This window comes from Vipera ursinii (genome assembly GCF_947247035.1).
Source record: "Vipera ursinii genome assembly, chromosome: 7".
NCBI lineage: Eukaryota > Metazoa > Chordata > Lepidosauria > Squamata > Viperidae > Vipera > Vipera ursinii.
The window spans coordinates 74,786,597-74,813,778 of record NC_139521.1 but is presented as its reverse complement, the minus strand read 5'-3'; the positions used below and the strand labels follow the sequence as shown (position 1 = coordinate 74,813,778).

At 45.9% G+C, this 27,182-nt stretch overlaps 1 protein-coding gene across 1 annotated transcript in view; it reads left to right on the top strand.

Moving 5' to 3' along the window:
* SLC4A11 (solute carrier family 4 member 11) overlaps positions 1-27,182 on the top strand; it is a 125,929-nt gene that overhangs the window by 41,151 nt on the left and 57,596 nt on the right. The window contains exons 3-4 of the mRNA XM_083367134.1: positions 5,274-5,426; positions 23,252-23,298. Of these exons, the coding sequence (XP_083223260.1) occupies positions 5,274-5,426; positions 23,252-23,298 (200 nt within the window). The remainder of the gene's footprint in view (positions 1-5,273; positions 5,427-23,251; positions 23,299-27,182) is intronic.

Genomic DNA, 27,182 nt, shown 5'->3' with positions numbered 1-27,182 from the left:
TTTATCTTTTTTTAAAAAATAAATACAGTACAGGTGGTCCTCGACTTACGACCAGGATTGAGCCCGACATTTCTGTTGCTAAAGTGAGACATTTCTTAAGTGAGTTTTCTATGAGTCAGTCTGAATTTTGATCCCGCCAGCCTGGGGATGTTGCCTTGGCCCTAAGTATGAAAAACGGCGCTAAGTCCCTTTCTTCAGCGCCATTGTAACTTCAAACGGTCTCTAAACAAACTGTTGTAAGATGAGGACTACCTGCGTGGCATTCTCAGAGCTGGCAGGCGTAATTCAGAGCAAAGAAAGTCCTCCGCTGTTCGAATTCGCCACAGCACTAAAAACAGGGACTTGCAACCCATCCTCACACTTACAACCCGTGGCAGTGTCCCTGCGGCCACGCGATCAAAAATTCAGACGCTTGGCAACTGGCTCGTATATATGACGGTCGCAGTGTCTCTGGGGGGGATCACGTGATCCCTTTTTGCGACTTTCTGGCAAGCAGAGCCCATGGGGGAGAAGCCGGATTCGCTGTAACAACCCTGTTACTAACTGAACAACTGCAATAATAATAATAATAATAATAATAATAATAATAATAATAATAATAATAATAATAATAATAATAATAATAATAATACAGATCGCCATTTGGAACACAACACGCCAGATATCGCAGTTGTAGATAACCGAAGCGTACAGTTGATTGATATCGCTGTACCAGGAAATGCCAGAGTCGAAGAAAAAGAACTGGAAAATATTTATTTATTTATTTATTTAATTAATTGGATTTATATACCACCCTTTCCTGCAGGACTCAGGGCGGTTTACAGGGTATTTAAAACAGGAAATACAAAAGTTAAAAACAATTTAAAATAATTACAACAGTCCCTGAAAAAGTAAAAAAAACCAATTAAAATTAAAATTAAAATTCTCAGCCTGGGCCAGAGAGCTCGAAGAGCCAGGTCTTCAGGTCCCGGCGGAATGACCAAAGGTCAGGGGCAGTCCTAAGCTCCATGGGCAGCTGGTTCCAGAGGGCAGGCGCACCCACTGAGAAGGCCCTCCCCCTGGGTGTTACGGTATTATGAAATACCGCGACCTGGCCATCGAAACTGCGCGATTATGGATGAAATGCGTAACAGTGATGCCCATTGTCATTGGGGCACTGGGAACTATGTCCAAAAACTTTGCAAAACACATCAAGAAACTGCAGCTTCCTGCAATCACTCCAGCAAAGCTACAAAAAACTACGCTACTCGGAACATCTTACATTTTAAGCAGATACCTGGTTGATACCTAGGATGCTGGCAGCAACTCAACCATTAGTGCCAGTCAATTTGAGTGTTCAGTTGACCGACTTTCATGTTTTATGAATAAACATTTTATAATAATAATAATAATATAACGTTGGGAGGGACCTTGGAGGTCATCTAGTTCAACCCCCTGCTCAGGCAGGAAACCCTACACCATTTCAGACATATGGCTGTCCAGTCTCTTTTTAAAAACTTCCAGTGTTGGAGCATTCGTCACTTAACAACTTGGACGAGAAAGGTTCGTAAAATGGGGCAAAATTCACACTTAGCCAACGTCTCACTTGGCCGACAGAAATATCGGGCCCGCTTGTGCTCGTAAGTCGAGGACTACATACACCCTGTAAGGTAGATTGGCGAAATTTTCAGCCGATCGCAAAATGAGTTTCTGTCTTTGCCGGATCCCGGGAAATCATCGACGTCTGGAAATAAGAAGCAACGTGGCATAATTGAAGCTTGTTTCTCTCACCCGGCATTAGGTAATTGGAACATTACCTTCACAGTTTAGTGCAATTACTCAGAAACGAGAACCTTACTCAGAAGTGGATCAATGTTCATTAATTCCCTATTTTTACCCCCTGCCTCAGGACTCCTGTCCCTTTAAAATGTTTTTCTGAACGTCCTTGCAGACCTACGTCAAATAACAATGCTCTTTCTCTCGAGACTGTTCCATATATATATATATATATATATATATATATATATATATATATATATATATATATATATATATATATATATATGGTTTTATTCAATTTTTATATTCCTTATTGTAGTGTCTGTGGGAGGCCCACCACAGTTAAAAGCACAGGGTCACAGGAACAATAAATACTTACAATAAATACCAGTAGGGGAGATTTTTCCACAGGGCAAAGCCTTGTCATTTTTTTTGTTCTTCTGCCAAAATCAGAAGGAAAACAACATTTTCTTAAACCGGTAGCTAGCGGCTAAGCGAGGCAGTTCTTAAGTAAGCTTTGCCCCATTTTGCGACCTTTCTGGCCGTTAAGTGAATCGCTGCGGTTGTTAAGTGAGTCACACGGTTGTTAAGCGAAGCTGGCTTCCCTATTTACTCTGCTTGTCAGAAGGTCGCAAAAGAGGATCGCGTGACCCCAGGACACTGAGACCGTCATAAATTAGAGTTTAGTTGCCAAGGGTCCGAATTTTGATTGCGCCACCACGGGGATGCTGCGACGGTCGTAAGTGTGAAAAACGGTCCTAAGTCACTTTTTTTTTCAGCGCTGTTGTATCTTCGAATGGTCGTTAAAGAAACCGTTGTAAGTCCAGGACGACTTGCCTTCTTTCCCATTATTTATGACCTGAAGGGACACTGCTTTTTTTTGTTCCCATTGAAAAGAGGAGCTGATTTGCAACTTGGCCAAACTTCAGTTGCAGGAATGACATCCTTGCAACTTGGCTTGAGTTGTTCCTCTCCAGAATAACAAGAGTTGGAAGGGACCTTGGGCGGTCATCTAGTCCAACCCCCCCTGCCCAAGCAGGAAATTCTGTATACCATTCCAGACAAATGGCTGTCCAGTCTCCTCTTAAAAAAGCCTCCACTGATGGAGCTTCACCCACAAGTTCTGGTGCCAAGTCGTTCCGCTGGTTAATTGCTCCTCACTTGTCAGGAAGTTTCTCCTTACTTCTTCAATTGCTTCTCTCCTTGATCCGTTTCCATCCGTTGCTCCTTGTTCTGCCTTCCGCTGCTTTGCAGAACGGGGTTCTTTTTCATTAGAAGAACGTGAAAGATTAAAAAAAACTCGCTAAAGCGCTTTAATGATCAGCCGGCGTTATTTTTAATTGCAAGAATCCTATTTTGCCCAGCAAAGGTCTCCGAGGTCTTCCATGGAAATGGAACGTTGGTTTTGGATGTTTGCCCACTATCCAAGAAAAAGACACAGTAATCCATCATGGGGGAGGAATAGCAATTCCCCCCCCATACTGGCTGGAGAATTCTCAAACTTAAAGTTCACGAATCTATCTATCTATCTATCTATCTATCTATCTATCTATCTATCTATCTATCTATCTATCTATCTATCTATCTATCGCTCAAAAAAAAATAAAGGGAACACTTAAACAACACAATGTACTGTATTTAATAGTAGGATGTCTTATCTTGTGTTCCCTTTATTTTTTTGAGCAAAGGTAAAGGTTCCCCCGCACATGCGTGCTAGTCGTTTCCGACTCTAGGGGCCGGTGCTCATCTCCATTTCAAAGCCGAAGAGCCGGCGCTCTTCCGAGGACGTCTCCGTGGTCATGTGGCTGGCATGACTAGACGCCAAAGGCGCACGGAACGCTGTTACCTTCCCACCGGAGTGGTCCCTATTTTTCTACTTGCATTTTTACGTGCTTTCGAACTGCTAGGTTGGCAGAAGCTGGGACGAGTAACAGGCGCTCACTCTGCTACGCGGCACTCGGGATTCGACCCGCCAAACTGCCGACCTTCTGATCGACAAGCTCAGCGTCCTAACCCACTGAGCCACCGCGTATATATATATATATATATATATATATATATATATATATATATATATATATATATATATATATATTACACACACACATACACACATCTTAATTTTTATAGGAATAGGGTGGGGTCAGAATTAGGGGTAGGGTTAGGATTTTTTAAAATAACTTTCTTAATATTTAGCAAACAGCTAAATGTTGTCTGGGTTCGTGTATTTAAAAAAACCAATGAATAATAATGATCATAAACAATATGTTAATTAAGCGCTCAACAGTCTTCTTCTTACTGGTATGTATTCAGTGTTACATGTCACATTCCTTTCTAACTCGTTTTTCCAGCCATTGATAAAAATTATCCCATGTTCTAAAATACACTGAATCTTCTTTCTTTTTTGTCTTTAAAGCCAGTCTGGGGTTCTTTGTTCGTTCTTCTTCAGTTGGCCTATTTTCATTTTTCCAGTGTGGGGCAAATAACAATTCTTGCTGCCATCATCATCATCATCATCATCATCATCATTATTATTATTATTATTATTATTATTATTATTATTATTATTATTATTATTATTAATAATAATATAATGATGATGATGATGTTGTTGGAAGGGACCTTGGAGGTCATCTAGTCCAACCCCCTGCTCAGGCAGGAAACCCTATACCATGTCAGGCAAATGGCTGTCCAGTCTCTTCTTAAAAACCTCCAGTGTTGGAGCATTCACAGCTTCTGGAGGCAGGTGGTTCCACTGGTTAGTTGTTCTAACAATTAGTACGTGTAAAATTAAATGTATACAGTCTTTCTCATAATTGGCTCCCCCGTTGTTCCTAACAAAAATAATTCGAAGTTCACGGGTCTTAAATTTGCCGAAAGTGGAGAGCCCTGGCCTCTAGGGCAGTGTTTTTCAACCTTTTTTGGGCAAAGGCATACTTGTTTCATGAACAAAATCACGAGGCACTCCACCATTAGAAAATGTTAAAAAATTTATTATCCGGATGCGGTCTCTCTGCAGTGCCGACTCCCGCCGAGTCCTGGTTTCCGTCCGTCTCCTCCTGCTCCGGTCCTCCTGGTGACTCGAGTCGCGATGTCTTCTTCTCTCCGCTGCTGCGCACACTGTGCTCGGGCGGGAAGGAAGTCGGAAGATGATGTCCTACTGTGATAGGTCCAGGCTGGAGTCTGGACCAATCACAGCCCGGACATCAGAAAAGTGGAGGGTGTCCCCCTGAGGAGTGCCAATCGGCGCCCCTGCTGGCCGAGGGCGGAGTCAAAACCCCACCCCCCCATACCCAGGACACAGTCCGGCGCCCGCCTAGTGGTCGAACTTTTTTAAATCTTTCGAATTTTTCAATTTTTCCCACGGCACACCAGGCAACATCTCGCGGCACACTAGTGTGCCGCGGAACAGTGGTTGAAAAACACTGCTCTAGGGACATGCCGCTGAGACTTGGCTTGGATTTCTTGATAAATGTAGCTGGAAATGGGCAATGATGGATCTTCTCCTCCGGCAGGTTACCTGAAGTGCGATACGGACGATGGCTGTGACCCCAAAGAGGAAGTCGGAGGCGAAGAACTCTTCGACACAGTCAATTCCTCCATTGTGTCTGGCGAGAGCATCCGGTTCTTCGTGAACGTCAACTTGGATGTTCAGCAGAACGTCGCAGGTAAGGAGGCTTCAACCCCAGCCAGTTGACCTGGGGCTTCGGTGGCTCGTGTTGTGGGCTCCTCGTTGGTTTTCTGGCAGGCGTTTGATGACCCAACTAGGTTACGTTGTCAGTGCTGGAAGGGAATGGGGTTTGCCAAGAGGAGGAGGAGGAGGAGGAGGAGGAGGAGGAGGAGGAGGAGAACGACTAGGGTCCTCTGTGCTTTTTGAGCTTGGCTGTTTTCTTGCAGATGTTTCATTACCCAACTAGATAATGTCATCAGTGCTAGAAGGGAATGGGGTTTGCCAGGAGGAGGAGGAGGAGGAGGAGGAGGAGGACAACTGTGGGGTCTTTGGTGGTCTCTGAGCTGGGTGGTTTTCTTGCAGACGTTTCTTGACCCAACTAGGTAACGTCATCAGTGCTAGAAGGGAGGAGGAGGTGGACTGTGGGGTCCTTGGTGGTCTCTGAGCTTGTTCGTTTTCTTGCAGACGTTTCTTGACCCAACTAGGTAACGTCATCAGTGCTAGAAGGGAGGAGGAGGTGGCCTGTGGGGTCCTTGGTGCTCTCTGGGCTTGGCTGTTTTCTTGCAGACGTTTCTTGACCCAACTAGGTAACATCATCAGTGCTAGAAGGGAATGGGGTTTGCCAAAAGGAGGAGGAGGATGATGACTGGGGTCCCTTGGTGCTCTCTGAGCTGGGTTGTTTTCTTGCAGATGTTTCATGACCCAAACTAGGTAACATCATCAGTGCTAGAAGGAGAGGGTTGTGCAGTGGGGAGAAGGAGGAGGACTGTGGGGTCCTTGGTGACCTCTGAGCTGGGTGGTTTCCTTAGAGACGTTTCATTACCCACCTATGTAATAGCATCAGTGTTAGGAGGAAGTCGGCTTTGTTCTTTGTTTATGTACTACAGTGCCCTGTCAGTCTTGGTGGGAGTGTGGTTTTCTTCTGGGTTAGTTCCTTGATTAGGATGTTGTTTACTGCTGGAATGTTGGTCTGGTGTTAACCCCTGCTAATCTGGGGTTTTGGCTGCTGTTCTGGTCTGTTCGTTTCTTCCTTAGGTTTTTATCCGTTCCCATGGTTTGTAAATTGTGGCTGGCCCCGAGTTAACAAACCTTCTCTTCTAATGGTTTGTTCCGCCGAGGGTGGCAGGTTTCATGCTGAATTAGCCTGTCTGTGCTCCGATTTAGATCAAGCCGTGGTTTGTCTCACCGTGCTTGATCGGGTGTCCCTATTGGCGCAGCTCCCGTTAAGTCATAATTCAGGTAGATTGGCGATCCGCCTCCAGGCGTTAGGCTTCACGTGCACCGATAAAAGTTGAACCAAGACAGATGATTACTAGTTCATAACTCTCATTAAACTGTTATTTCCTTTAGGCGAAGACCCAAAGGGATCCCATCCAGGCAGGAATCTGACCAGGTTGTCTTTAGCAAGATTTATGGCAGGGAGCTGGAGTGAGTCTTAAAAAAAAATCCAGCAGATTTCCCATTTGTAAGCAATTTGACTTGAGGCTGGAAATTTCTCTGACTTACTTTCTAAACAACCTTTCTATCATCTGCTAAGTAGAAAGTTTGCAGATTTTTTTTATTTTACTTTTATTTTGTTGGTCTGGGAATTGGCTCTTAGGATAGGGCTAACATGGGGATGCACTTGTGATTATCCTCGGGTCACTGTCTTGGATTTTATGGTTGTATACCCCTTCAGAGAGAGAAGCAACCTGGAATTAAGGAGAAACTTCCTAACAGTGAGGACAATTAACCAGTGGAACAGCTTCCCACCAGAATTTATGGGTGCTTTATCAAAGGAGGTTTTAAGAAGAGACTGGACAGCCATTTGTCTGAAATGGTATAGGGTTTCCTGCCTGAGCAGGGGGTTGGACTAGATGACCTCCAAGGTCCCTTCCAGCTCTATTCTATTCTATTCTATTCTATTCTATTCTATTCTATTCTATTCTATTCTATTCTATTCTATTCTATTCTATTCTATTCCATTCCATTCCATTCCATTCCATTCTATTCTATTCTATTCTATTCTAATTTTCCAATATCTATTCTATTCTATTCTATTCTATTCTATTCTATTCTATTCTATTCTATTCTATTCTATTCTATTATTCTATTCTATTCTATTCTATTCTATTCTATTCTATTCTATTCTATTCTATTCTATTCTATTCTATTCTATTCTATTCTATTCTTATTCTTTCCCATTTTCTATTCTATTCTATTCTATTCTATTCTATTCTATTCTATTCTATTCTATTCTATTCTATTCTATTCTATTCTATTCTATTCTTATTCTTTCCTATTTTCTATTCTATTCTATTCTATTCTATTCTATTCTATTCTTATTCTTTCCTATTTTCTATTCTATTCTATTCTATTCTATTCTATTCTATTCTATTCTATTCTATTCTATTCTATTCTATTCTATTCTATTCTATTCTATTCTATTCTATTCTATTCTATTCTATTCTATTCTACTCTACTCTACTCTACTCTACTCAAACATTCACATCTGCCTTTTCCAGGTCCTTTGGCTTTGGATAAAATCCAGTTGGAACATCTGGCTGACTGTGCAACCGACCATAATAGTAATACAGATGGTCCTCGGCTTTTGACCACAACTGAACCCAACACTTCTGTTGCTAAGCGAGACATTCGTTTAGTGTGTTTTGCCCCAGTTTATGACCTTTCTCGCCATGGTTGTTAAGTGAATCACTGCAGCTGTTAAGTCAGCAACCTCCGTTGTAAAGTGATTTGGCTTGTCAGACAGTCACAAGAGTTGGTCACGTGACCCTGGGACACGGCAGCCGTTGTAAAGGTGAGCCCGTTGCCCAGCGTCCGAATTTTGATCACATGACACCCCCCCCGAGGACGCTGCGTGAAAAACAGCCCTCCATCGCTTTTTTTTTAATGCCAACTTTGAACGGTCGTAAGTCGAGGACCGCCTGTGTGTTAAACTATACTAGGGAATAAACTGATTTCCTTGGCCCACGACAAAAACACTCCTCAATCTATGACAGGTCACTTAGTGACTGACGTTCCGATGGATCCTGGAAAAGGGAATCATGGCCTGGATTTGAAGTGAGTGACATGACCACGTTTGGGCCTTCGGCAGGTGGCCTGCATTTACACACCGTCGTGTGATCCCGTGGTCACGTGACCTCAATCTGTGCTGCTGCTTTTTTTTTTTACAAGATTTTATTACATTTTTTTCTTACGTAAGATAATAATTTTTCAACCAACGTGCTTTCCTGGGTTTAAAAAAACGCGAATACATATTTAATTCCCAACCCTTCATTCTTTTCCTCTAGCCATCGATAAAATAAGTCCCAGGTTGGATCATAACCTGTTTATTCTTTTTCTTTCAATCTCACAGTCGATCTGTCCATCTCTGCGCATTCCAGTATATATATTTTTTTAAAATTGTTTCTTCATCTGGTGGTATTCCTTCATTTTTTCCAATAATGCGCAAATATTATTCTTGCTGCTGTCGTGACGTGGAAAATCAAATATAATATAGGTTTTGTGTGTTACTCTTTTCTGGCACTATACCCAGTAAGGAAAGTTCAGGTTTAAAATCTACATGTTCTCCCATCATCTTTTCTAACCAAGCATATATCTTTTCCCAATAATTCTTTGCTTTGTCACATGTCCACCAAAATACGTGCCTGAATTATGTGTACTTCTGTTTTCCCGCAAAATCCCACAGCGAGCAGTTAACTTGCCTAATGACTGCGTGGTTCGCTCAACGGCCACCCGTGAAAAGGATCGTAAAGTTGACCGAGGCGTGGTGATCTACTTTGTGACTGTCACAATTTGTGGCCCAAATTGCGAGCTGAATTGTAGTCAATGCAGGACTACAGGTTATTCTCAATTTCCAGCCCTTCATTTAGTGACCATTTGAAGTTACAACAGCAGTGAAAAAAGGGAGTCCTGACCGTTTTCCCCACTTAACGACCGTTGCAGCCTCCCCGTGGTCATGTGATCAAGATTCACAACTGACTCATATTTATGACGTGATCCCCTTTTTGTGACCAGAGTCAATGGGGAAACTATATTTCACTTAACAACCGGGGTACTAATAGAACAGCGGCAGCGACTCGCGTAAGAACCGCGACAAGAAAGGATGCAAAACAGGGTGAAACTCACTCGAACAACCGTCTCACTTAGGGGAAATCTCGGGCTCCGTCGTAAGACGGGGACTCACTTGTACGCGTCATTCCTTTTTGTGTCCAGCTATTGCAGCTGTTTACAAGTGGGCTGTAAATAAGATTTACACCAGGTTGGACAAGCAGGTCAATGAAAGAGCGAAGCACATGGTCTCTCCCGAGGCGCAAAAAATTGTTCGACCTCGTTTCGGGGCTGTGTTGTTTTCATTACGTATTGAAAGAAGAACCTAGGTTTTCTCACACTCCAGAACCAGTTGTGCCACTAGGCAACTGCTTCCTCCTCCTCCCTCACAGACTGTTGTCAGGTTTGGAGCTTACACACGTGGTTCGGGTTTGTGTTGACTGGCACACAGCATTCCGCATTCCTAGCGCCAAAACGGGCTTAATTTGTCATGTAAATATTTTGCCCTGTCTGCAGCCCGTTCTGAAGACATCCCCTTTGGAATTGCTTGTAGAAATAGTCCTCGGCTTACAATAGCTCACTTAGTGACGCACGGTCCATTTTCCCACCCCAGATTGCAAGTTCGAAACTGCAAGTTCAGTTATGGCCGAAAGTCAAGGACGACAGCTTGTCCTCGGTTTGCAGCAGTTCGTTTAGGGACCGTTCGAAGTTACAAGGGGACTGAGAAAAGGGACTTATGGCCGCTTTTCACAGTTAACAACCTCACGATTAGGTGATCCAAATCCGGACGCTTGGCAAACTGGTTCATACTTATGACGGTGTGCAGCGTCCCTCGGGGTCACGCGATCCCCTCTGGCGACCTTCTGACAAGCAAAGTCAATGGCAGGGATTCACTTAAGAACCGCAGCAGGGAAGGTCCTACAATGGGGGCGAAACTCACTTAACCAGTGTCTCACTTAACGACAGAAATTTGGGGCTCCATTGTGGTCGTAAGTTGAGGACTGCCTGTGTAAGCCCTGTCGTTGAGATTTGGACAAGCACGAATCCATGTAGCAAAAAAAAAAAAGGTGAGAAGTAGTCAGTGCCTGTCTTCTGGGGTGGATATTTATTGACCTCCCAGCCTATCCTACAATCCTGGTAATCTCTTACCCAAATGTTAACTGGGTCCATCCAGGTGAAGCTTTTTGAAATCCATCAAGGTTGAGCATTAGCTGCCACATAGCTAAATAAACATTAGCAAAACTGCAGCTGAGTCAGTTTGGGCTAGTGGTTAAGGCACTAGGCTAGAAAACGGGAGACTGTGAGTTCTAGTTCGGCCTTAGGCATGAAAGCTGGCTGGAGGACTTTGGGCCAATCACCAGGAGACAGTAAGTTCTAGTTTCACCTTAGCCATGAGGATGACTTTGGGCCAATGATTAGGAGACAGTGAGTTCTAGTTCCACTTGGGCAATTCACTAGGAGTCAGTGAGTTCTAGTTCGGCCTTAGGCATGAAAGGTGGCTGGAGGACTTTGGGTCAATCACCAGGAGACGGCGAGTTCTAGTCCTGTCTTGGGCATGAAAGCCAGCTGGGTGACTTTGGGCCGATCACCAAGAGACGGCGTGTTTAGGCCAATCACCAGGAGACAGTGAGTTCTAGTTCCACTTAGGCAAATCACTAGGAGTCAGTGAGTTCCAGTCATGCTTGTGCTAATCACCAGGAGTCAGTGAGTTCTAGTTCCGTTTGGCCCAATCACCAGGAGTCAGTGAGTTCTAGTTTGGTTTGGGCTAATCACTGGGAGACAGTGAGTTCTAGTTCCGTTTGGCCTAATCACCAGGAGACAGTGAGTTCTAGTTTGGTTTGGGCTAATCACTGGGAGACAGTGAGTTCTAGTTCCACCTTAGGCACAAAAGCCAGCTGGGTGGCCTTGATTCACTCTGTTTCGTTCCAACCCACCTCGCAGGGTTGTTGTAGTGGAGATAATAGGAGAGGAGGAAGACGTGAATTGTGATAAAGGGAACTTTGGTTACTTAAAACTTGGAAATTATGAATATTAAATGTTAAATTTAAATATTAATGGGAAACTAAAAACTGGGGAAAACTAAGTAGGAGATTGATTGTCTATAAAGGCTGCATGTTTAAAATAACCAGGATATGTATAAGCTAAAAATGACTGACAAAGGTAAGAATGTTATTTTTATTTAATTAACATAATAAGGATTGTATTAGTTTAAAGAGGAGACAGTAAATACCAAGGGGGAAAAGAGAGGAAATATTTAATGTGGTAGTTTGTGACTTGTGCTAAAAACACTTGTATGCCATTCAGTTATCGATTTAACTCAGCCGCCACGTTGCTTTTTAAATGCTTAAATGTAAAATTAGAAAATCAATAAAACATTACTAAAAAAAAGAAATGGAGGAGGGAGGAAGGAAAGGGGGAAAGAAGGGAGGAAGGAAGAAGACAGAAATGAAGGAGGGAAGGAGAGAAAGAAAGGGGAGGAGGGACGAAGGGAAGGAGGGAAAGAAGGCAGGAAGGAGACAAATGAAGGGAGGAAGGAGGGAAGGAGAGAAAGAAAGGGGAGGAGGGAAAGAAGGGAGGAAGGAGACAAATGAAGGGAGGAAAGAGGGAAGGAGAGAAAGAAAAGGGAGGAGGGAAAGAAGGGAGGAAGGAGAGAAATGAAGAGAGGAAGGAGAGAAAGAAAGGGGAGGAGGGAAAGAAGGCAGGAAGGAGACAAATGAAGAGAGGAAGGAGGGAAGGAGAGAAAGAAAGGGGAGGAGGGAAAGAAGGGAGGAAGGAGAGAAATGAAGAGAGGAAGGAGAGAAAGAAAGAGGAGGAGGGAAAGAAGGGAGGAAGGAGGGAAGGAGGGAAAGGAGGAAGGAGACAAATGAAGGGAGGAAGGAGGGAAGGAGTGAAAGGAGGAGGGAAAGAAGGGAGGAAGGAGACAGAAATGAAGGGAGGGAGGAGGGAAGGAGTGAAAGGAGGAGGGAAAGAAGGGAGGAAGGAGACAGAAATGAAGGGAGGGAGGAGGGAAGGAGTGAAAGGAGGAGGGAAAGAAGGGAGGAAGGAGACAGAAATGAAGGGAGGGAGGAGGGAAGGAGTGAAAGGAGGAGGGAAAGAAGGGAGGAAGGAGACAGAAATGAAGAGAGGAAGGAGGGAAGGAGAGAAAGGAGGAGGGAAAGAAGGGAGGAAGGAGACAGAAATGAAGGGAGGGAGGAGGCAGGGCTCCTAAGACGGATTTGAAGGGCATTTTTCAAATGTTCTCCTTTCTCAGGAGGCACCTCATTTTCTCACTCCTCCCCACGGCTTTGGGGGAGAGAAAAGCTGCGTGGAATGTTTTGCCCGCAGGCCAGGAGATTGCTCGCTGGGTGACTCACCCCATCACTGTTTGGGGAGCCTCTTCGGATCGGAGTGCGTCTGGAGGAGGATGAAGCGGGCTGTACTGATAAAAAAAAACCCAGCTTCATTTCTAAGGCTCTGTCCCTTCCCCAAACGGGGAAAGCAGATAGATATTACAGCCGGAGGCGGCCGCAACGTGAGAAATGGAAGGGGGAAATTCCCTCTGAAAATGTAAAAACATGGAATAAATTTGCAGCAAGAAGGAAGGCCCTGGGGTCCTTCGGTGCTCTCTGAGCTTGGCTGTTTTCTTGCAGACGTTTCATCACCTAACCAGGGAACACCCTCAGTGCTAGAAGGTGTGTGGGGTTTGCAAGGAGGAGGAGGAGGAGGAGGAGGAGGAAGAGGATCGTGGGGTCCTTGGTGCCCTCTGAGCTGGGTGGTTTTCTTCCAGACGTTTCATGACCCAACTAGGGAACATCATCAGTGCTAGAAGGTGTGTGGGGTTTGCAGGGAGGAGGAGGAGGAGGAGGAGGAGGAGGAAAAACTGTGGGGTCCTTGGTGCTCTCTGAGCTGGGTGGTTTTCTTGCAGACGTTTCCTGACCCAACTAGGTAACACCATCAGTGCTAGAAGGGAGTAGTGGGGTTGAGGAGGAGGGCTGTGGGGTCCCTTGGTGGTCTCCCGAGTTTGGTTGTTTTCTTGCAGACGTTTCATTGCCCAACTAGGTGACATTTTCAGAAGGGAAAGGGGCTTGTGGATGGAGGAGAAAGGAAGAGATACTCTCTTGGTGGTCTTTTTGCAGATATTTCATGACTCTACTAGGCAACTTCCTCAGTACTAGAAGGGGGTCAGGGTTTTGGAGAGGAGGAGGAGGAGGAGGAAGACGACGACTGTGGGGTCCTTGGTACTCTCTGAGCTGGGTGGTTTTCTTGCAGACGTTTCATTACCCAACTAGGTAACATCATCAGTGTAAGAAGGGAGCGGAGTTTGCGGAGAGGAAGAGGAGGAGGAAGAAGAGGGAAGATTGTGGGGTCCCTTGGTGCTCTCTGAGCTTGGTGGTTTTCTTTCAGACGTTCCCTAACCCAACTAGCGGACATCATCCGTGCTAGAAGGGAGTAGAGTTTGCTCTCTGTTTATATACTGCTGGCTTGACCTATTGGTGGAAGTAGAGTTTATTAATCACCGTTCCAGATTTGGGATTGGCCTTCTATCTATAAGTGACCCATTGGATCTCCACTGCATGTTCCAAGGTTGTCTAGTTCAGGGGTAAGCCACCTTGGCTCTTTTATGACTCCTGGACTTCAACTCCCAGAATTCCTGAGCCAGCCACGCACGCTGAGGGGAAAGGGAGAGGTTTCCAAGCTGAGCTGTGCTGGCTCAGGAATTCTGGGAGTTGAAGTCCACGAGTCATAAAAGAGCCAAGGTTGCCTACCCCTGAATTAGGGCAATAGACTTCAACTCCCAGAATTCCTGAGCCAGCCATGCTGAGGGGGAAAGGGAGAGGTTTCCAAGCTGAGCCATGGTGGCTCAGGAATTCTGGGAGTTGAAGTCCACGAGTCATAAAAGAGCCAAGGTTGCCTGCCCCTGGCCTAGGCTGCTTTATGACTCGTGGACTTCAACTCCCAGAATTCCTGAGCCAGCCACGCTGAGGGGAAAGGAAGAGGTTTCCAAGCTGAGCCGTGCTGGCTCAGGAATTCTGGGAGTTGAAGTCCACCATAAAAGAGCCAAGGTTGCCTACCCGTGGCCTAGGCCTAGGCCGTTTTATGACTCCCGGACTTCAACTCCCAGAATTCAAGAGCCAGCCATGCTGAGGGGAAAGGGAGAGGTTTCCAAGCTGAGCCGTGCTGGCTCAGGAATTCTGGGAGTTGAAGTCCACCATAAAAGAGCCAAGGTTGCCTACCCGTGGCCTAGGCCTAGGCCGTTTTATGACTCCCGGACTTCAACTCCCAGAATTCCTGAGCCAGCCACGCTGAGGGGAAAGGAAGAGGTTTCCAAGCTGAGCCGTGCTGGCTCAGGAATTCTGGAAGTTGAAGTCCACAAGTCATAAAAGAGCCAAGGTTGCCTACTCCTGGCCTAGGCCGCTTTATGACTCGTGAACTTCAACTCCCAGAATTCCTGAGCCAGCCATGCTAGGGGGAAAGGAAGAGGTTTCCAAGCTGAGCCATGCTGGCTCAGGAATTCTGGGAGTTGAAGTCCACAAGTCATAAAAGAGCCAAGGTTGCCTACTCCTGGCCTAGGCCACTTTATGACTCGTGGACTTCAACTCCCAGAATTCCTGAGCCAGCCATGCTAGGGGGAAAGGAAGAGGTTTCCAAGCTGAGCCATGCTGGCTCAGGAATTCTGGGAGTTGAAGTCCACAAGTCATAAAAGAGCCAAGGTTGCCTACTCCTGGCCTAGGCCACTTTATGACTCGTGGACTTCAACTCCCAGAATTCCTGAGCCAGCCATGCTAGGGGGAAAGGGAGAGGTTTCCAAGCTGAGCCATGCTGGCTCAGGAATTCTGGGAGTTGAAGTCCACGAGTCATAAAAAAGCCAAGGTGGCCTACCCCTGGCCTAGTTACTCCATCTAGTGTAGGAGACGTTGTGGGCTTGGTGGAAGTCTTAGGGTAGCCTCCTCCATCAGAGCTCTACCCTAACTCCTACCTGGAAGGGGAAAAGTGGTCAGATGCTGGTTGGGGATGATGGAAATTGTGACCTAACAGTTCTAGAAGACACCGGATTGCGGAAGGCGGGTCCTTCTTACGTCTATGGATCTCCACCATCCTCAAAATTCATTCTCTGGAATTTCCCCCCCCCCCCCCCCCAGCTCTGGGTTGGTACATTCAGTGATACGACGAGTACAGTAGAGTTGTTGATGCATTGCATTTTCAACTGGCCAGCACGCAGGTAGTCCTCAAGGTACAACCACAATTCAGCCCCAAAAATCTCTGTCGCTAAGCGAGACAATGGTCCAAGTGAGTCTTGCCCCGCTTTTTTGCCCCGATTGTTACGTGAATCCTTGCCGTTAACTTAGTAACAGGGTCATTAAGTGAAACTTGACTTCCCCACTGAGTTTGCTACTCAGGAGGTTGCAAAAAGGGGGGAGCCGTGTGACCCCGGGGACACTGCAACCGTCATAAAAACGAGTCGGTTGCCAAGTGTCCGAATTTTGATCATGTGACTGCAGGGACCTCTGCAACCATCGTGTGTAAAATGGTCATAAGTCACTTTTTCCAGCGCCGTTGTAATTTCAGACGGTCAGTGAACGGACTGTTATATGTCAAGGACTCCCTGTATTCAAACCTCACCATAATCCAATATTGCGCCACGGTCGTCAGTGTGAAAACGGTCATAAGTAAACTGTCTGCAGTGCCGTTGTAACTTCTCACGGTCACTAAACGAGGACTACCTTCAGTAGATGCGTAGATGGTCGTCCCAGCGACGCACCGGATTCTTTGATTTGAAATTTCCTGGTTAATCGCCCGAGTCGCTCTCGGAATTTGGCTGTGGTGGGAACCCGTGTCAAATCCCTCTCTATGCCTTAAGCTAGGATTTTAATGCCTTCCAGATGCATGATGTATTTAAACCCCATGGTTTCCAAGAAGCTCAGCTTCATGGGGAGGGGGGAGGAAGAGGAGGAGGAGGAGGAGATGGTTTGCAATGATGGGTGTTGTAATCCAAAGCCTCGGAGCAGTTGGCCCAGGTACAACATGCCGGTTTACAATGGATGTTTTTTACCCCACTTAAAAACTCTTTAATTTGATCATTTCCTGTCTCGGGGGGGGGGGGGTCTGGAAGCACTTAAACACACCCGGTGGGGTCAGCCCCATTTGGTGTGTGTGTGTGTGTGTGTGTGTGTGTGTGTGTGTGTGTGTGTGTTTGGTCTTGAAAGTCCCATCCCCATTAATGAGGTTTTGAAATCTCGCCCCTTGCTGCAAATAAATTGTTTACCCCACCTGGCAGCCATTCCGAAGTTGCCAGTTTGCTAGACAAGCCTGGGGGGGGGAGCAGGGGGGGAGAAAAACCAGGAACGCCACATGAGGAGGTGGAAGCACGCGATACAAGAGCAACGAAGGTGATAAATTTAATTTAATTTATTAATATTTCTATACCGCCCTTCTCCCGGAGGACTCAGGGCAGTGTACAGGGCAAGAATAAAACACAGAAATTTACAAAAACTAAAAGATAATTAAATGCATGCCCGATTAAAATACAATTGATACATAGTAAAAAACCCCAATAAAAATAATAAAAAAATAAAAAAAAATTGGAGGCGAAGTCCCTGTTCCTGTTGCCCAGGAACGCACCATTTTGGGACCTTTCATGCCACAATTGGAACCCCTGCAGCTGTTCAGACAGTAACACCATTGTTAAGCGAATCTGACTTCCCCGACGACTTTGCTCGTCAGAAAGTCGCAAAACACTGATCGCGCGACCCCAGGATGCTGCAACCGTCCTAACTACACGCCAGTTGCCAAGCCTCTCAGTTTTGACCATGTGACCGTGCGGGATGCTGCCGCGGCCGTAAGCGTGAAAAAGTAGCCCCGAGCCACTTTTTTCAGTGCCCGTGTAACTTTGGACAGTCAGTAGACCAACTGTTGTAAGTCGAGGACTATCTGTACTTAAAGCAGGCTTCATTTTTTTTCCAAACAAAACAACAACAACTCCGAAACGCAAAACCCCAGTCAAGTTAGGCTAAGCGCTGCTCCTCCAGGCTGCTGTTCTCACGATCCAACAGTTGAATTTATACCAGGGTTTCACAGAAAGCAGCTATTGGTTTAATATCTTTGGCGTCGGGTGTAAATTCTCGCCCCGGTATTTACAAGGGAAGACGCTGAGCATCAAGTCGAACCTGGTTGAGAATAAATTCTTCCGGGATTTATGCCTTCTGTTCCTCCTTCGGCGTGTCTGATCATCTTTTCTCCTTCTTCCACAGAGATATCTTTAGTAATTGCGACGGAGTTGCTCTGTAATTACCGCACTCGCTAATTACTACTAGGTTTTGCGAGTTGAGCGAAGCGCTTGGTCAAAAACAAGGCGGCAATTCCTGCGGGCCTGCGTGGGCCCAGGGACCTCTGTGGTGTTGCTAGAAACCACAGTTTTTAAACACAAGCCCAGTTGCTACTGGTAGCATCCACGTTGAAATTAAAACTCGTGGCAAAGATGTTGCCGGGCGTTCAAAGGACTGATTTATTCCTCTCGGCTTCCTACCAGACGCTGAGCTGGGAGAGTTGCAGAAAATACCACCAAGCAGATTTTTTTTCCCTCAGTTGTAAAGCTCTCTTAAAGCTCTTGTTGTTATCTCTGGTTAGTAAAGCCAGAGAAGGGGTTTGCTTTCTGGAATGCAGGTGGTGTATGTAAAAGGTCCTTCCAAAATTCAGTTTACTAATTGCCTTGATAAGGTTAGGAAAATCTCTGGGTAGATGGTGCAAAAATGTTAAGGTGCTGGCCCAGAAGGCAGGAGATGGTGAGTTCTAGTACTGCCTTAGGCATGAAAGCTGGCTGGGTGACTTTGGACCAATCACCAGGAGAGAGTGAGTTCTAGTTGTGCCTTAAGTCCAAAAACCAGCTGGGTGACTTTGGGCCAATCACTAGGAGATGGTGAGTTCTAGTCCTGTCTTTTAAGTCCAAAAGCCAGCTGGGTGACTTTGGGCCAATCACCACGAGAGGGTGAGTTCTACTCCCTCCTTAGGCATGAAAGCCACCTGGGTGACTAGGCCAATCACAAGGAGAAAGTGAGTTCTAGTCCTGCCTTAGGCATGAAAGTCAATTGGGTGACTCTGGGCCAATCACCAGGAGAGGGTGAGTTCTAGTCCCGCTTTAGGCATGAAAGCCAGCTGGGTGACTCTGGTCCAATCACCAGGAGAGAGTGAGTTCTAGTCCCGCTTTAGGCATGAAAGCCAGCTGGGTGACTTTGGGCCAATCACCAGGAGATGGTGAGTTCTAGTCCTGCCTTAGGCATGAAAGCCGGCTGGGTGACTCTGGTCCAATCACCAGGAGAGGGTGAGTTCTAGTCCCACCTTAGGCATGAAAGCCGGCTGGGTGACTCTGGTCCAATCATCAGGAGAGAGTGAGTTCTAGTCCCGCTTTAGGCATGAAAGTCAACTGGGTGACTCTGGACCAATCACCAGGAGAGGATGAGTTCTAGTCCCGCCTTAGGCATGAAAGCCAGCTGGGTGACCCTGGTCCAATCACCAGGAGAGGGTGAGTTCTAGTCCCACCTTAGGCATGAAAGCCGGCTGGGTGACTTTGGACCAATCACTAGGAGAGGGTGAGTTCTAGTCCTGCCTTAGGCATGAAAGCCGGCTGGGTGACTTTGGACCAATCACTAGGAGAGGGTGAGTTCTAGTCCTACCTTAGGCATGAAAGCTGGCTGGGTGACTTTGGACCAATCACTAGGAGAGGGTGAGTTCTAGTCCTGCCTTAGGCATGAAAGCCAGCTGGGTGACCCTGGTCCAATCACCAGGAGAGGGTGAGTTCTAGTCCTACCTTAGGCATGAAAGCTGGCTGGGTGACTTTGGACCAATCACCAGCTGTTAAGTGAATCCTTGCAATCCGGCTTCCCCCATTGACTTTGCTTGTCAGATGGTCGCAAAAAGGGAACCTGTGCCGCCCCCCTTGGGACACTGCAAACCGTCATAAATATGAGTCATTTGCCAAGTGCCCAATTTTTGATCATGTGTCCCTAGGGCAGGGGTCGGCAACCTTGGCTCTTTTATGACTCGCGGACTTCAACTCCCAGAATTCCCGAGCCAGCTGGCTCGGGAATTCTGGGAGTTGAAGTCCGTGAGTCATAAAATAGCCAAGGTTGCCGACCCCTGCCCTAGGGGGAACGCTGCAACGGCCGTAAGTGTGGGAAAACGGTCCCAAGTCCCTTTTTCCCAGCCATGTCGTAACTTCGAACGGTCGCTAAATGAACTGTTATAAGGTTCAGGACCCCACCCACCCCCCTCCGCCGCCTTCTAACCAGCGGGACTTTTTAACCAGCGTCTCTTTCCACCGCTCTTCTTTCGCTAACGGTTCTGTTTTCTCGCGAAAAGCCTTTCTGGGCCGAAGACTGAATTTCACAGAGGCTAAAAAAAAAAAACAATTTGTCCAGGTCAAAAACGAGTATTAAAAAAAAAAGCAAATAAATAAATAAATCTCTCTCTTTTTTTTGGGTCCAAGTTTCTTCCCGCTTGGCTTAAATAAAATAATAAAATAAAAAATCTATTTGCAGAGCAGGAAGCGGCTTTTGTTAGCTGTAATAATGGGGCAGGACCGGCCCTTGGGCAGGCAGACACCAAACGCCAATGGATGGATCTGGTCCCACCTTTTATCGCACAATAGGTTGTCCCCAGATTCGGAGTCGAGGGTTTCCTGAAAGACTCCCAAGACGCACGCAGGCACACACACGGAGCCTGCCCGGCGGCTTGACCGGTTGAATAGTTTCCAAATCCCAGTAGGAGTGGGGGGGGAAGAGGAGGAGGCGAAGGGAATAGGATTTGGCTCCTATAATAAATAATTGGTAGGGTGGCGCCGGCAAATTCCTTCCAGGCAAAGGAATCGAGCGTTCGGAGAGTGAATGCACAACACAATGGGTGCGTTTCCTTTCATTAAGGCCACCGGCTTTTTTAAAAATTTAATTTAATTCCATTTTTTTCTATCGCCGGGCACAATACCCTAATCCCGTGCAAAGCCCCCTCTGATAAAAATTCTTATTTTAGAAAGCCGATAGGCCGGCCGCTTAAGGGCCTTTTTTATCAGGAGGGGAAGATGGATGCCCTGGATTTGGCCCTTCGGCAGTCGTCATAAATACAGTACGAATGGATTGTCGCACGTCCGAATTTGGATAGTCCTCGACTTACATCTGTTTGTTTAGTGACCGTTCGAAGGTTGCAACATTTCCTCAGGAATGGAAGAGGGATCCGCTGGATTTGGCCCCTCGGCAGTCGTCATAAATACAGTACGGATGAATTGTCGCGCGTCTGAATTTGGATAGTCCTCGACTTACATCCGTTTGTTTAGTGACCGTTCGAAGGTTGCAACATTTCCTCAGGAATGGAAGAGGGATCCGCTGGATTTGGCCCCTCGGCAGTCATCATAAATACAGTATGGATGAATTGTCGCGCATCTGAATTTGGATAGTCCTCGAGTTACATCCGTTTGTTTAGCGACCGTTCGAAGGTTGCAAGGGCAATGAAAGAGGTGACTTAGGGCCGTTTGTCCACACTTAACGACCGCTGAAGCATCCCCACAATCACGCGATCCAAATTCAAGACGCTTAGCAACTGACTCGTATTTATGACGGTCGCAGCGTCCCCGGGGTCACGCATCTCCTTTTTGCGACGTTCTGACGAGCAAAGTCAACGGGGGGGACGCCAGGTTCACTTAAGCACTGTGTGACTGAGTTAACAACTGCAGCGAGTCGCTGCAAGCAAGCATGGTCGTAAAATGGGGCAAAAATCACTTCACAAATGTCTCACTTAAGAACATAAATTGTGGGCGGGAACCGCCTCTGTTCCCCCCATTTCCATAGTGCTGAAAGTTTAGGGTCAAGCTGGGGAAAACGGAGCATTGTCCGATGGGCCTCCAGATGTGCAGTGTTATCCCCTCCATCATCCTCAGCCAGGGTGATGATCCCATCCGTCCTCCTCAGCCAGGGATGATGGGAGCCCTCCAGCTGATCTGCTGGCATGGCGGGGGAATTAGCCAGTTGGAAATATTTACTCTCATTTTCCTTTCTGCCCACCACTCTGGAATTTAAAAAAAAAAAAACACACCACCCAACCCTGAAATTAATTCATTTCATCTCTGGAGATGCCGAATAAACAAAAAAAAAATCCTTAAGGAATAATGATGAAATAATCTCAGCAGGTCTGAAATAGAACAGAAAAACAACTTTAGGCCGTTTGCATTCCAAATTTATTTCAGTTCCAGCTCCGTGTGGCTATTCTTGTAGATCGGAAGAGCTGATTAAAATATAAATATAAAGGGGAGTTGTGTGGCAAAAAGGGCTCTGTTTGCCATCTAGCCCTACTGTAGGTAGTCCTTGACTTACAACCGTCCGTTTAGTGACGGTTCAAACTTAAAATGGCCGGAAAAAAGTGACTTTATGACCATTTTTCACCCTGAGCAATGAGGATCAAAATTTGGACGCTTGGCAACTGACAGCTGTGGCCAGAAACATAGTAAAATGGGGCAAAACTCACTTAACAAATGGACACTTGGCAACTGACTCGCACTTATGTCAGTTGCAGCGTCCTAGGAATCACATGATCCCCTTTTGCGACTTTCTGACAAGCATAGTCAATGGCGGGGGGGGGGGGAGCCAGATTCATTTAGCAACTGTGTAAGTAGCTTAACAACTGCAGTGATTCACTTAATGGCTGTGGCCAGAAAGGTCATAAAATGGGGCAAAACTCACTTAACAACTGTCTCATTTAACGGCAAAGTCAACGGGGAAGCCAGATTCACTTAACAACCATGTTACTGACTTAAAAACTGCAGCGAGTCACCTTGCAGCTGTGGCCAGCAAAGTCGTAAAACGGGGCAAAACTCACTTAACAGCCGTCTCGCTTGGCCATAGAAAATTTGGGGCTCAGTTTGTGGTCGTAAATTGAGGACTGCCTGCATCTTGCTGATTGGCATGTGGTTTGTTAAAAGGCATAGTGATCTGATCAAACTTTTACCTCAGATCCAAATATTTTCATCCGTTAGGAAATTTTTTTAAAAAACCGGCTTCACTTTGGGAATTCAGATAGTTCTCAACTCGCGACCACAATTGACTCCAAAATTTCAGTTGCTGAGCGGGACTGTTATTAAGCGAGTTTTGCCCCGTTTTACGACCTTTCTTGCCCCGATCATTAAGTGAATCACTGCAGTTGTTCAGTGAGTTACACGGTTGTGAAGCGAATCTGTCTTCCACACTGACTTTGCTTGTAAGAAAGTCGCAAAAGCGGATCACGTGACCCCAGGACACTGTGTCCGTCACAAATATGAGTCAGTGGCCAAGTGACCGAATTTTGATTTCGTGACCATGGGGATGCTGCAGTGGTCGTTAAGTGTTAAAAATGATCTAAGTCACTTTTTTCAGGGCCATTATAACTTTGAACGGTCACTAAATGATCTGTTGTAAGTCGAGGACTGCCTTTATGGAAATTTATAGCAAAAAAATCTGCCTTCTGAAGGCTCCTCTGAGTCTTTTTGTCAAATAATGTATTTTTTTCCCTCAATTCAGGCTTTGTTTTCAAACGTGACCTAGATTTCTCCTTACGGCAATACTAATTAATTGTATCTCTATTGAATTTCTCTACGCTACTTAAGAAATATGTATGTCTGTGTGTGTGTGTGTGTGGCCATAAGTCGAGGACTGCCTGCATAGGCCAGCTTGAGCACAAAGCTGTCCCAAATGAACATCTGCCAACAGTTCAATCAATCGGTTAATCAAATCAATCAATCCACCAGCAAATAAATAATAACTTTTCTCTTGTTTTTTTTAGCAGAAAGCGATGGCTCTGGGTGCGTTTTATTGCACACATCAAGAAAAGTAGGTACAATTCCACTTTAATTATCGTTCTCTCTCAGTTTGTTCGGTTTCATAAAATATATATAATATTTCCAAAAATGTGGGCATAAACCTCATGTTTTCTCAGTTGTGGTCCTTGGATTTGGAATCAGTTTTTCTGGTCCTCAGTTAACTTTTTATTTCAGCCTCCGATATCTCTCTCTCTCTCTCTCTCTCTCTCTCTCTCTCTCTCTCTCTCTCTCTCTCTCTTCTCTCTCTCTCTCTCTCTCTCTCTCTCTCTCTCTCTCTCTCTCTCTCTCTATATATATATATATATATATATATATATATATATATATGTTATATATATGTTATGTTATAATATATATGTTAGGGACGCAGTGGCTCAGTGGATTAGGACGCTGAGCCTGTCGATCAGAAGGTCGGCAGTTTGGCAGGTCAAATCCCGAGTGCCGCGTAGCAGAGCGAGCACCTGTTACTCATCCCAGCTTCTGCCAACCTAGCAGTTCGAAAGCATGTAAAAATGCAAGTAGAAAAATAGGGACCACTCCGGTGGGAAGGTAACAGCGTTCCGTGCGCCTTTGGCGTCTACTCATGCCGGTCACATGACCATGGAGACATCCTCGGACAAACGCTGGCTCTTCGGCTATGAAACGGAGATGAGCACCAGCCATATGTGTCTGTGTGTATGTGTGTGTGTGTGTGTATATATATATGTATATATACATATACATACATATACATATACATATACATACATACACATACATACATACATACACACACAAAAATATTATGGCCTATTCTGGAACTACCTGGATGAAATGAGAACCAGCTTTCATTTCAGCTGAGATAATTCGATTGCACATTTGGATGGCATCCGATTGGCTTACAAACACGGCCACTTTTTGAAAATTAATGTTGTGCCTCTCTGGAAATGGTGGGGTCTGACTATACAACAGTTCACTTAGTGACTGTTCAGAATTACAACAGCATTGGAAAAAAGTGATTTGCCACCATTGTTCACTCCCCTTGGTGGCATCCTCATGGTCACATGATCAAAATTCGGATACTTGTCAGTTGACTCACATTTATGACGGCTGCAGTGTCCCTGGGTCATGTGATCCCCTTTTGCGACAAGCAACGTCCGTAGGGAAGCCAGAGTCACTTAATAAACCTTGTTACTAACCACAGTTGTAGTGATTTGCTTAGCAGTTGTGGCAAGAAAGGTCATAAAATGGGGCAAAACCCACTTAACAACTGTCTTGCTTAGCGACAGGAATTTGGGGCTCAGTAGTAAGGACTACCTGCATACGGTCTTCTGCACTTTTGTGAGAACAAATCTTAAGAGTATTTCTAAGTTGTTTGCAATTCCTGGCAAATAGATGGGGAAGAAATGGAGGTAGTGACAGATTTTATTTTCCTGGGCTCCAAGATCACCGCAGATGGGGACTGTAGCCAAGAAATTAAAAGACGCTTGCTCCTGGGGAGGAAAGCCATGGCAAATCTAGACAGCACGCTAAAAAGCAGAGACGTCACCCCTGCCAACAAAAGTGCGCATAGTGAAGGCCACGGTCTTCCCAGTTGCAATGTATGGCTGTCAAAGTTGGACCATAAGAAAGGCTGAGCGCCAAAGAATTGAGGCCTTTGGACTATGGTGCTGGAGAAGACTCCTGCGAGTCCCTTGGACTGCAAGGCGATCAAACCGGTCAGTCCTAGAGGAGATCAACCCTGACTGCTCTTTAGAAGGCCAGATCCTGAAGCTAAAACTCAAATCCTTTGGCCACCTAATGAGAAGGAAGGACTCACTGGAGAAGAGCCTAATGCTGGGAAAGGTTGAGGGCAAGAGAAGAAGGGGACGACAGAGAAGGAGGTGGCTGGATGGAGTCACTGAAGCAGGAGGCGTGAGCTTCAATGGACTCCAGAAGATGGTGGAGGACAGGAAGGCCTGGAGGAACGTTGTCCATGGGGTCGCGAGGGGTTGGACACGGCTTCACAACTAACAACAACAACAAAGTTGTTTGCTGATTGTCGTCCACCCATCTGGAAAATTCCTGGATTATAGATGTTCTGTGAGATGTTTCTCCTTACAGTAGGACCTTCTGCCAGAATCTGTGTGGTGGCCACCCCGGTCAGAAACTGTTGCGACATAATTGTTACGACAAACGAGACATCATAATTGTTATGAAAAATCAGATGTCACACACACAAGGAGGAAATAGCTCAAGGTCGTCTCAAAGCTGTTTGTTTCCGGAGGCAACTGGACTTTCTTTGTATTTCTTTGAAGACGTTTCCCTTCTCATCCAAGAAGCTTCTTCAGCTCTGACTGGATGGTGGGGAAGGGAAAGATTTATACTCCCTTGCAGACAGCCGGTCATTTGCCTTCTTTTAGAGAGTCATTGAGGCCACTCTCTAAAAGGAGGCAAATGACCAGCAGTCTGCAAGGAGTACAAATCCTTCCCTCCCCCACCATCCAGTCAGAGCTGAAGAAGCTTCTTGGAGGAGAAGCGAAACGTCTTCAAAGGAAAAACAAGAAAGCCCAGTTGCCTCCTGAAAAAAAGCACCTTTGTGACAGCCATGACAGCCATGACTGAGAATAGCTCAAGGGTTGATTTTTAAGTAGAAAACACTCAAAATCGGAAAGACCCTCCCAAGCTTTCCTCGCTCGAAATGTTTGCCCCGTGCACGGCATGCAGGCATTAAACCCTCGTCCGTCGGCAAGGTCCCAGATTTGGCAAGTCAAGAGCAACGTCGTACGAAGAGCAGGACACCCCACTGTGCCATTAAACGTTAATGCCCCATATCCTTTAATCAAATCTTTCGAACCCGCATCCTGCTGAGCTCTCATTTATGAGTTTCTGTCCTATAGCTGCCGTCACAACTGTCCCCTCGGCCGAATTTGAGTAGCGCGTGGAGGACTATAAAATGATTGCGAAGGAAAGCCCCATTTCCTGCTGCGCCAACCCCCGCTGCCAGTTTTCCCATCGGACGGACGAAAGAGGACTTTTCGCAAAGCGTTTAACCTCGTTGGCATTTGGGCCGTTCGCTGCAGCTGAGCCTTTGATGGGCTTGCTGACTGCTGACATCGCTGGGGCTTTTCCGTCCGCGCCCCCCCCAGGGACGTGCCAAATAATCCTTGTAATAATTCACCTCTTTTGAGGAGGAGGTCCGTCAACGTCGGGTGGGGAAGGAAGCAGGCGTCAATCCCGGCGGGCGGTTTTATTGGTCTCGACGTTGTTTTGCAAAGATGATTAAGGTCAGTTCTAAAAAGGGAGGAAAGGGAGGAAAGGAAGGGAGGAAAGGAAAGGAAAAGGAAGGATAGAGAAAGTAGAAAAGGAAGGAAAGAAGGGAGGAAAGGAAAGGAAGGAAGGAAGGTAGAAAAGTAAGGAAAGAAGGGAGGAAAGGAAAGGAAGGAAGGAAGGTAGAAAAGGAAGGAAAGAAGGGAGGAAAGGAAGGAAGGGAGGGAGGAAAGGAAGGAAGGAAGGAAGGAAGGTAAAAAAGGGAGGAAAGGAAAGAAAAAAGGAAGGATAGAGAAAGTAGAAAACGAAGGAAGGAAAGAAGGAAGAAAAGAAGGTAGAAAAGGGAGGAAAGGAAAGAAAAAAGGAAGGATAGAGAAGGTGGAAAAGGAAGGAAGGAAGAAGGAAGAAAAGGTAAGGAAGGAAGGAAAGTAGAAAAGGAAGGAAGGAAGGTAGAAAAGGGAGGAAAGGAAAGGAAAAAGGAAGGATAGAGAAAGTAGAAAACGAAGGAAGGAAAGAAGGAAGAAAAGGAAGGAAGGTAGAAAAGGGAGGAAAGGAAAGAAAGGAAGGATAGAGAAGGTGGAAAAGGAAGGAAGGAAGAAGGAAGAAAAGGTAAGGAAGGAAGGAAGGAAGGTGGAAAAGGGAGGAAAGGAAAGGAAAAAGGAAGGA